The sequence below is a fragment of the Schistocerca serialis genome, chromosome 11 (assembly GCF_023864345.2).
Source record: "Schistocerca serialis cubense isolate TAMUIC-IGC-003099 chromosome 11, iqSchSeri2.2, whole genome shotgun sequence".
In the NCBI taxonomy this organism is placed as follows: Eukaryota; Metazoa; Arthropoda; class Insecta; order Orthoptera; family Acrididae; genus Schistocerca; species Schistocerca serialis.
This window is the reverse complement of record NC_064648.1, coordinates 47,700,626-47,712,847: the sequence shown is the minus strand read 5'-3', so window position 1 is coordinate 47,712,847 and position 12,222 is coordinate 47,700,626. Positions and strand designations below refer to the sequence as shown.

General features: G+C 39.5%; 1 protein-coding gene across 3 annotated transcripts in view; it reads right to left on the bottom strand.

Annotated features, from left to right (window-relative positions):
* Window positions 1-1,865: 1,865 nt before the first annotated feature.
* LOC126427113 (zinc finger protein 91-like) overlaps window positions 1,866-12,222 on the bottom strand; it is a 127,144-nt gene continuing 116,787 nt past the window's right edge. For all 3 annotated transcript variants that reach the window (XM_050089335.1, XM_050089336.1, XM_050089337.1), the window contains one exon: window positions 1,866-5,712. In XM_050089335.1, coding sequence (XP_049945292.1) covers window positions 4,467-5,712 — 1,246 coding nt within the window. In that variant the 3' untranslated portion in view covers window positions 1,866-4,466. The remainder of the gene's footprint in view (window positions 5,713-12,222) is intronic.

Here is a 12,222-nt window from a genome sequence, read left to right as displayed (position 1 = left end):
TGTCTTAATGAGATTAGCTTATTATGGATATATAATCAGTTTGTAATGTATCCTTCAATAACTTTGTAATTTTAACTTTTATACTACAAACTGCAGAGATTATAGAAAAATTATGAATCTTATCAATATTATTTAGCTAAACCTCTTTTTGTATTGAAATACCCAGCCTGCCTTTGCTGCTGCACCCCTTCGATACTGTGTTACAGTCTTTCATGATCTTCACAACTGGTAACAACAAATGGTGGCCCCAATGCTGTCATTCCTGACCACAATACTATATCACTGTCCACGGGAATCACCATTGCAGCAGCCTAGCCACTGCACAGCTGATGCATCTTGACAGCCCTCATGCTGTCCCTGCTGGCTCAGAACGTGGTTGGCACATCTGTTGCCTCTGCACTACAACACCACTGTACCAGTGCATCATCTCACTTGGCTGTATATATTTCTACAATAACCAAAATCAGTAATTTCGAACTCATAATTATTGTACTATTATCTGTAACTTCTTAAGTACTTTTGAGTTTTCTATTCCTGTCCACTTTCTTTACTGTATTTTGGAAATTCTTTGTTTCCCATATTAGAAGCTTGCATCCCTTAGCAAGAGCCACCCGTCCAAAGGATCATTTTCAAACATTAAACTACTACTTTTGTAGTTTTGAAATAATTAGTCTGCTGCTACGGAGTGAGAGTGAAATGTGTGTGGTAGACTGACAGACTGAGTGGGTAAAACTTCATGAAATATGTTTCACTGCAGAGCTGTGACTAGGCAGGGGCTGGTTCTGTACCAGTTACTACTGTATATGCCTTGTTCACATTCATACCAATCTGACAGTGAGGATGCTGATGGGTTACACTTCCAGGAAGCATTGCTAGTGAGGAAAAATTCTAGAAACCCATCCAGCAACCAATCAGACAGCTGTTAATGGTCACACAGGGTCAAAGAGCATAGCGAGGTTCAATTTGGCTCTCTTGCAACCAGCTTTCAGTCTGATCAGATGTGCCCTTCCACCCCATTCTCCAGCACTATGCCCTCAGTTGTTAGTGACCTTACAGGTAGAGTTCTGATGTAAACACCAGTCAGAAGTTTCAAAGCACTCTCCGTTGTTTTTTTAAACAATATGCTTGATTGCCATGTGTTCCTGGAGCCACATCCTACAATTGACTTTTCCTTGACAATTCTTGTACAATAATTTATTCTGTAATGATTAGCTTAGGTAATTATTTAAATAGGTGCAGTTACACTCTTTAATTTATGGGTATGTACTGTGTTTATGTAGACTCAGTTCTTTGGGTGGTTTTCCACACAACCACTGAATATGTTTATATTCTGCTTACATCTCTTGTACTAGAGAAACGCTACATAACCCATCTTTAGCTGACACACTTAGATATTCAGTCAACATTGTGAACCTTTTTTAACATGTTACTACAAATTTTACTGTTTTGCTTAGAGATTCATAATATGTAAAGTCGCCACACTTGGTAGTATATTTTCAGATTCATCTGAATATAAGGCTATTGTCCCAAAGCCTGGTTTTTCTTTCCCTTTATTGGAAAATATTTAGTAAAATATTTAAAAATAAATAATAAATAATAAAAATAAAAAAATAAACAAAAATATTTAATAAAAATGCATCTGGATGTCCTATCATGAGAAAGATGGAATAAATGTAATCTCTACAAAGTGTAGTAAAACAGAACAGTGCCATCACTTAATTATAACCAACCCCAGTTGTTACACATATGATGGAACATGTACTAAACCACTTTCACCAATAACAAATAGGGAATCAAAAATAAAAACAATCGTTCTAAAATTAAAAAATGAAGCACAAGTATACATTTCCCAAAACGTCATGTTTATTTACACAAATTAAGAAAAATATCCAGAATGGAAACATCTTTGAATATAACACTAGACATATTTAGTACTCACGTTCTCAGCTCTCCCAAGTGTTGTTCTTGCATGTACCTTACACAGTATTAAACGCTTAACAAACAATTAAGAGCTTTGGTGCATAACACTTATCTACAATATCTCTGAATTATGTACAGAGCTTTGTGAAACAAAAAATTTCACAAAAAAATATAGCTATTGTGCACTGGTGTAAATGGTAACCAAGCACAATGATTTTGTTAGATTACACATTTTCCCATCTGACCCATTTACATGAAGATGCATTGATGAGCAAAAATATCATGAACACTGCCTGTGAGGAGAATGAATGCCATGTTGTACACTAATGATGCAGTAAGCAGATTACAAGTATAGCAGATCAGAGATTAAGAATGAATTGTTCTACCAATTAGATAGGTTGTGAACATGTAAATCCAATGACATAAGTGACTTTAGCAAAGGACAGGTTACAGTGGTATTGCAGTTGGGAACTAGCACCTCAAAAGTGGTGAAGCTGGTTGGCTGGACCTATGCTACTGTTGTGAACATCCAAAGAGAGTGGTTGAAAGGTGATAAATCCATAACCTTATGAAAAGATGTAACACATCTATACCTCATTACAAATCTTGGAGATCAGAGGCTTGTCTGCTCTGTAAAGCTGGAAATGTGGCAATATGAGACATATCTAATAACAGAAAATAATGCTGGAGAGGCCATACACATTTTAAAACACACAATTCAGTGTACATTTTTGAACATAGGGCTCCACAACATATGGTCTCTGTATGTTTCCATACTAAGCCACCAAATTTTTCAATTGCAACTGCATTGCGCAAGGGATCATTGATGCTGGAATGAAGGTCAATGGTAATGTCAACTGCCAACTGTCAGGACGAGTGACATTTCTTGTTACACCAGGTGAGATGCCACATCCAGATATGCAGTCATGTAGGTGAATGGCACCAGATCGAGGGCCCGTTATGCTATGGGGCAAGTCACTTTGGCTCCTTTGGGACATCTGGTAATAAGTGAAGGCATCATGACAGTTGCAGACTATGTCACCTTTATTGCAACTACATAGATTCCTTCATGCCTGATGTGCTCTCCCACAGTGAAGGCAGCTTTCAGCAGGTAACTGTCCATGTCACATGTAAAGACCGACTACACAGTGGTCTGAGTAGCATGGTAACTAACAGTTATGTCTCAACCACACCATTTAGCTGATCTGAATGTGTGCAATACAACTAGTGCGACATACATCCAGAAATATGAAAATGACATGTCAAGTCCATATCATGTAGAATTGTTCATGTATTCCAAAAGAGGACAAACATGCTATTAAGTAGATAGTTATATTTGTTGTTACGTTTACAAATGCAGGATTAATATGAACAGAACATAAATGTACACACTATTAATGACACACACAGCAGATCTCTTGAGAAAATGTACATTAGTTAAATAATGCCATAATCACGTTTCTCCAGTGTTGAGTTTCCTAGCCTTTGTGATGGAAGTGCCATGGATAAATTTTTGATAACATTATTTCTAAAGTGCAGTTACAAGTACTACATAATGACTATGTCTGGAATATTAAGCAGCAAGTCATCACATTTCCTTGGCCTTATACTGAATATTGCATTGTACTTATGATTAATGATGAAGGTAAGGATTTATCACAATTCACAATCTTCTTGTCTAAAGATCGATAGGAAAGAGCAGCAGTGTTAATGACAAAAACAGATTTGATTCATGTTTCTGGAGTATTTAGTAATACAAGTTCTTGACATCACAATCTGTAGATATGGATTTTTATATAGTAACATTATCTTATACCACTCTACAGTACACATCATTGCACTTTTTTTTCCACAATTCTACCACATTTTAATGTTATTTCACAGGAACTGCAATTTATTGTCCCCTGTTACATCCATTACTTTATAGGCCTTGAGGGCACAAACCACGAAAACCTATTTGTGTAAACCAACACTTACTTGTAGTTTCTTTCTGATGTGAATTAATGCATGTGTCTTGAGAGTACCCAATTTAGTGAAACTTTCGTCACAGACATAACATTTGTGAGGTCCCCTTCAAATGTGTTCTAATGCATGTGTCTTGAGATCGCCTGACATAGCAAATGATTTCCCACTAATCTCACATCTGTGAGGTTACTGTCTAATGTGAATTAATGCATGTGTTTTAAGAATGCTGGATACAGCAAAAGATTTCCCATAAATCTCACATTTGTGAGGTTGCTCTCCAATGTGAATTAATCGTGGGCCTTGAGATTGCCTGCCATAGCAAAAGACTTCTCACAAATATGGCATTCGTGGGATTTCTTTCCAGTGTGAATTAATGTGCGCCTCTTGAGAGCATTCAACAAAGCAAAGGATTTCCCACAAATATTACATTTGTAAGGTTTCTTCCCAGTGTGAATTAATACATGTTTCTTGAGATAACTTGACAAAGCAAAACATCTCCCACAAATCTCACATTTGTGAGGTTGTTTCCAGTGTGAATTAATTAAGGAGTCTTCAAATTACCTGACTGGGCAAACGATTTCTCACAAATCACACATTTGCCAGGTTTCTTTCCAGTGTGATTTAATGTGTTTCTTGAGATAGCCTGACCTAGCAAAAGATTTGCCACAAATCTCACATTTGTGAGGTTTGTTTCCAGTGTGAATTAATTTGTGTCTCTTGAGATTGCTGGACCTAGCAAAACATCTCCCACAACTCTTACATTTGTGAGGTTTCTTCCCAGTGTGAATTAAAATGTGAGTCTCGAGATAAACTGCCCTAGCAAAAGAGTTCCCACAAATCTCACATTTGTGAGGTTTCTTTCCAGTGTGAATTAAGTTGTGAATCTTGAGACTCCCTGACTGGGCAAACGATTTGTCACAAATCACACATTTGTGAGGTTTGTTTCCAGTGTGAATTAATTCGTGTCTCTTGAGATTGCTCGACCTAGCAAAACATCTCCCACAAATCTTACACTTGTGAGGTTTCTTTCCAGTGCGAATTAATTCCTCTGTCTTGAGATGACCTGACTGAGAAAACGATTCCCCACGAATCTCACATTTGTGGGGTTTCTTTCCAGTGTCAAGTAATTTCTCTCTCTTGGGATGACCTGACCTACCAGACAATTTGCCACACATACCACATTTGTCTGTACTGTTTGCAGTAAGTAGATCACCCTGGGCCCTGACATTAACAGCTGTAGACGAAGTTCCATAGTCACTTATTTTGTCAGCATCATTTCCCATAGGTGTGTTACACATGTCATTAGAGGACTTCTTTGAAGGTTTCCAAGTTTCCTTGTATGAAGACCACACATTGCGTTCTGTAACAGAAACTTCTGGCAAACTATCCAAAAGGATACTGCTTTGATGCTCATCACTATAGCCATATTTTTCATGGATGCCAGCAGTTAAGACGTGATAATTCTCACTCATTCTCAGATGTTTTTTCAAACTAAATTTACTGTCAAATATCTCACAACACCACTTACAAACATACAAAGGTGGTTGCATGCCATCAGTGTGCATAAACACATGCTTTATGAGTCTGTATTTTGAAGGAAAGCCCTGTTGGCAGAAATTACAGCTATATACATGTAATTCCTTTTCCCTCGCACTACAGTCATATTGGGTAGCAACTGAGCATTCTTTATCAACAGTCACATCTCCTGTATGCGTACCAAACTCGTGTGTTGACTTCTCCATATCAATCACAAATTCATCCTGGACCAGTCGATGGTGACACGTTTCTTCACATATGCCACACCTCCCACCAGTACTCTGAGTCAATCTGAAGAGTGAGGAGCAGAATGTTACATGTTGATATATATATAACAAAGAAACAATATTTGAATGTCCATAAATCCAGTACTATAGGGCACAAGTCATAAAAGTGCATAAGCAATTATATATTTACTGTTAGCAATTTAAAATTATAATATTCCACCAGAAGGAAAGAACTGATGAGGTAAAAATGGTTTAAAACGAAAATAACCAGAGGAAATTCAATAATGATTAATCTGAGACACTGTCACTTTGATTTGAAATTTTTAGATCAGAATTAAAATAATTGCATGTGTTACAATCTTTTTAAAATACATTGCTACACGTTAATAGTCTACACAAATTTATTAAATTTATCAAAATATGTATCACTTACATGTTATAATTCAAAATACTTAAGTTCAAGGCATTTAAGATTTAAATCAGAGAAATAATTTTTAAATGTTCCTCTTCCATTATCTTAGCTCGTTAAGTGCCTTTTCTTTGTTTTGCAGACACTTTCACCTCTGGCAATGTAATATTTATTTCACCTAGTAAACAGTTTTTTTTTATTCCCAGTGATTCAAGAACTAGTGCAAGCTTTAATATTTTGATTAGGTATCTAGTATGAATGTTAATTAGGTGGATAATGACTGTTCATGAACAAGAACACTGTCACAGGAATCAAGGGGGAAAAATTGCAAACTGATGAATGAATGTACACTTGCAGATGGTTTCAATCTAAGACTGCGTTTTTGGCACTGCAACTTATATGAAGCCTTGAACAAATGGAAATACTGTCTGAAAGGATGGAAATGGTTGTAAATTTTCCAGTACATTTGCAGTGAGCCTTTTTTAAAAGTTCTACATCTTCCCAACATCTAGTCATCTGGCATTGCAGAACACCATTGACTGAAGGACACACATATTAATGGCCACATCATCACCCATTAAACACTGCAGGCTGACACTTCATACTGAGTGGCAGTGATAACAGCTGATGCATGAGCTACCCCTGTACTATCTGGGTCCCATTATTCCACCTGCAGTTAAACCCTGTCCCACAGATCAAAATTGTGATGTCTTTCTGGTCCCCAGTATGTGGAACATGTTGGAAATAGAAGATTACAGATACTGAAAGCGTGCCTGCTCCAGTGTTTTCTTTTGTTCTGACTGTAACTTTTCACTTTTTTGCAATGTGTTGGGTATATAGTTTTGTTTGGCATGGGTCTGGTAAATTTCGAGTGTTTATAAACTTGTAATTGGGATCACATGATTTTTGAACGTAACTGAGATCATGGTGTGTGTCAGATTCTAGAAGTTGACAACTGAATCACTAAATCTTGTTATTTCTTTTTAACTCAATTAGATACAACATAGGAAAGTGAAGTAACTGAATATTAATAATGAAGAAAGAAATCGGAAAAAATATGCAAGTAAAGTTTCAAACAAATACCTTTCTGTTTCTCAAAGTACTAGAAATGAAACCTACAATTAAAATTTTATGCTATGCCAGTCAACCGTAAACAAACCAGAATAATGAAGAGAATTTGTGGAAAAGTTCAACAATAAATAAATTTTGATGTTAGTTATTTATCAATTGTTTTAGAGACCTCCATGTAAGAATTGTGTAGGTACTGGGTACTTGTGTCAAATCCTTAATCTTTACTGCACAACAATTTTTGTTGCAGGTACATTCATACACAATTCATGCAGTGTCAATGGAAGTGCAAATATATTTTATCGACACACATACCACACGCTGGACAATAACACTGCTAATGGTTTAGACCACATATGTTATAAACGTTGGCACTACAGCTGTTACCTCTACTTTATTCCTTCGTTGTCTCGATTCTCAAACCAAAGAGCTGTCATTATGAACAAAAACTCTTTCTTACATTGTATCTATCTACTCTGGTACCCCTCCATCCAACAACTAGTAAGGTCGGGGGATTAATAGGACATCTCGCCACCTTTACTTGGTCTTTCGACTGAAGCTGGTAGCGAAGTCCCACTGCATATACACTCCTGGAAATGGAAAAAAGAACACATTGACACCGGTGTGTCAGACCCACCATACTTGCTCCGGACACTGCGAGAGGGCTGTACAAGCAATGATCACACGCACGGCACAGCGGACACACCAGGAACCGCAGTGTTGGCCGTCGAATGGCGCTAGCTGCGCAGCATTTGTGCACCGCCGCCGTCAGTGTCAGCCAGTTTGCCGTGGCATACGGAGCTCCATCGCAGTCTTTAACACTGGTAGCATGCCGCGACAGCGTGGACGTGAACCGTATGTGCAGTTGACGGACTTTGAGCGAGGGCGTATAGTGGGCATGCGGGAGGCCGGGTGGACGTACTGCCGAATTGCTCAACACGTGGGGCGTGAGGTCTCCACAGTACATCGATGTTGTTGCCAGTGGTCGGCAGAGGGTGCACGTGCCCGTCGACCTGGGACCGGACCACAGCAATGCACGGATGCATGCCAAGACCGTAGGATCCTACGCAGTGCCGTAGGGGACCGCACCGCCACTTCCCAGCAAATTAGGGACACTGTTGCTCCTGGGGTATCGGCGAGGACCATTCGCAACTGTCTCCATGAAGCTGGGCTACGGTCCCGCACACCGTTAGGTCGTCTTCCGCTCACGCCCCAACATCGTGCAGCCTGCCTCCAGTGGTGTCACGACAGGCGTGAATGGAGGGACGAATGGTGACGTGTCGTCTTCAGCGATGAGAGTCGCTTCTGCCTTGGCACCAATTATGGTCGTATGCGTGTTTGGCGCCGTGCAGGTGAGCGCCACAATCAGGACTGCATACGACCGAGGCACACAGGGCCAACACCCGGCATCATGGTGTGGGGAGCGATCTCCTACACTGGCCGTACACCACTGGTGATCATCGAGGGGACACTGAATAGTGCACGGTACATCCAAACCGTCATCGAACCCATCATTCTACCATTCCTAGACCGGCAAGGGAACTTGCTGTTCCAACAGGACAATGCACGTCCGCATGTATCCCGTGCCACCCAACGTGCTCTAGAAGGTGTAAGTCAACTACCCTGGCCAGTAAGATCTCCAGATCTGTCCCCCATTGAGCATGTTTGGGACTGGATGAAGCGTCGTCTCACGCGGTCTGCACGTCCAGCATGAATGCTGGTCCAACTGAGGCGCCAGGTGGAAATGGCATGGCAAGCCGTTCCACAGGACTACATCCAGCATCTCTACGATCGTCTCCATGGGAGAATAGCAGCCTGCATTGCTGCGAAAGGTGGATATACACTGTACTAGTGCCGACATTGTGCATGCTCTGTTGCCTGTTTCTATGTGCCTGTGGTTCTGTCAGTGTGATCATGTGATGTATCTGACCCTAGGAATGTGTCAATAAAGTTTCCCCTTCCTGGGACAATGAATTCAAGGTGTTCTTATTTCAATTTCCAGGAGTGTATATAAGCTAGTATTACAATGGGGTCACCACTCCCAAAGACTACCAACCCCCCTCAATAATCAATATTAGTTTAAGTACGGTTCTTTTAGTCTCAGAACTCATGGACGATGATGTTTGGTTTGTGGGGCACTCAACTGCACGGTCTTCAGCACCTGTACGAAGTCCTACTTTTTACACATTCTATTTTTTTACACAGTCAAAGGTAGCCACTGTCACAGATGATGATGATGATGATGATGATGAAGAAGAAGAAATGATGAGGACAATGCAAATACCCAGTCACTGGGCAGAGAAAGTCGCCAACGCGACCAGGAATCAATCCTGGGAACCCATGATCTAGAAGCAGCAATGCCAGCTACTAGACCATGACTGCGGACAGAACTCATTGAGAATAATAAGTCTGTTCAGGCTGGTTTGAATGGGTAGAGAGACGTGGCACACACTGCATATTGTAAAAAACACTGGCAGCAGTCACCATAGTTATTACATTGTAATAACAATAAACGCACACTGTTGATAAAAACCCCTGCTGAGTAGCAATCATAGAACGAGTGTGGTATCTCTGCAAGACATCATAGCAACTTTATTATGACTCTGCTGAGGACAAAATTGTCTGAACAGCACCCTGTTTTCATGACAAGAAGTCGATCTGGGGCTTTTCAAGTGATTATAATTAACTGACAGTGTTCTGGGTGCTGCAGTGTGGGCTCTATACTTTGCAGGATGCTGTAACATTGTAGGGTGTTCGGTAACTGGTGTCCTCACCAAGTACACTGAAAAATAATTTTTCAATTTCCGCCACCAGGTAAAAATATGGCGCTGTAAGCAGTGAGAATGAGGTATCAGTGCAGGGGAAAAAAAAAAGAGGAGAAACGATCAGACCAATGATAATGATGGTTCTGATATGTTTATTAGGATATGATCAGAAGTTACATGTTCAAAATGGTCTACTGAATTTACAAAATGCTGGTCTATGACATGACATGGTTAACAGTTGCCTACAGCATATCCAGTTTAATAAGGTTGATTGTCATCATATGATATCCTTCTCATCAGGAGTATCTGGATACAGCCCCAAAAGATCTTTCACATATCCCAACATCCACATGTCACATCAGTTTAGGTCAGGGGATCTCGAAGGCCACATATCTTTAAACTACATAGATAAAACGTGGATGATACCGAAGGTTTCATGAAACCAATCGTTCACTCAACAACTGACATATCATGCCACCCCATCTCACATCAAAATAATGTCACAGACACTTATGTTCTTGAAATGATGGAATCTCGTCGCATAACAAGGTCTTAATAAGGTTCAGATGTGACTTGTGAAATCACACCACACTGTCACATAAGCTGAGTGGAGTGGATGTTCCTGCGCAAGATTTGGGAGGACAACCCCATATGTGACAGTTCTGTGTATTCACAGCCCCATGCAGAGTAAAATATGCCTTGCCCACCCTAAGAATATTCCCCGGCAAAAGGTCACTCATTTCCATGCATGCTAAAAATGAAACCAAACTCACAGCGTTGTATCCTATCATGGGTTTCTTTAGTCATGGGCTTTCTTTAGCAACACATTCTGAGCCTTATAGAGATACTAGTGTAAAATGTGCCACAAAATGTTTTGAACTGTTGATTGAGGTGAGGCACAGTCAGAGGCAGAGGCAGAGTGTGAGTGTGAGTACTCTAGCACTCACTGCAGAATTTGAGCCATCTGCTGCATGGTCAGTTGTACTAAAAGCAACTTGAGCAACCACTATGAGTGTCTGCTGCACCACTCAATTCACCTATTTCTTCAAATTTCTTGATTGTATTCTTCAACACATTTATTTCAATAATATTCCTCCAATGCAGTGCCGCTGGTCTGATAAAACAAGTGTACCACTAGTGCACAGTGTTTCTTGTCAATAGCCACTTCATTGCATATGGAAGGCTTAAACCTTAACTAGGGGGTATACTTTGGCAAGAAAAAATTTCCCAGATTTCCCAATTAGAAACGCGCTTTCTAGGCTGAAAAACTTTTTACTGGATGGAAGTACATTCTTCCTTGTCAAAAGACAGAATCATTTCCCTAGGAGCTGTAAACCTTATCAATCCCTCGAATGGTTATGGATTTATAAACCTGTGCATAACTTCCTGGCACTTTATGAATCTCAACCTAGCAAAAATCAAAGCATTTTTGAAAGATCTTTGATGCACGGAAACATGTACACTACATATTTTTGTATCACGTAAGTATAAACACAAATTCCATCAATAACATTACGCTAGCTTCCAAAGCACTGAAATCATGATTGTGGCGTGCTTTTGCCAGCCAAGCATTGCTCTTGTCACATGATCTCGCCAAAGATGGCACAAATATTCAGAGCATAGGCAATGATGTAGTCAGCCAATGACAACATGAATGTTAAGATGTACAAACACACAAACGGAAGAAGTTAATGATTTAAATTAATATACATCAGTACAACTACAAGAGAAGCTTAGTGTTGATATATAATATTGACTTTTCAAAAGTTTTTGCTGTTTTTTTTTTTTCGAGGTGTGGTTAGGCAGGACCATAGGAACACCAGCTTAAATTTTAGCAGCTTTATATTTCTGACAAGCACGATTATAAATGTCACTGATGTGCACTGGACACTTCGTGGGTCACATGGCTGTTTACATGTTCTGTACACCACTGACTTTTCCCATAGTACAGATTGTTACATGTGAAATCGCTCAAGGACTTACTTCAGTCTTGTTTTTGAAAAGGCAACTATACTTTATGCCAGCATTAATGCATAATCTGTAATCAATGAAAGAACTATAATAATTATGAGACACTAAACTCGAAACTTGGTCATTTTTTGTATGTATTATCTTTTCAACATATATGAAATGCAAGTGTGCCACCAAAATTTAAAATTATGGCATAAATTGCTGGTATTTTGGGGCCATATTTTTCAACATTGCTGGTCCTAAGCGTTAAGTCTTGAATGAGAATATAATGCTCCATGATTTAAGAAAGTCATCACACAGTCTGACACGCATCATCATCTTACATTTACGTTGAAAGGAAAACTTCTGAAACCTACATTCG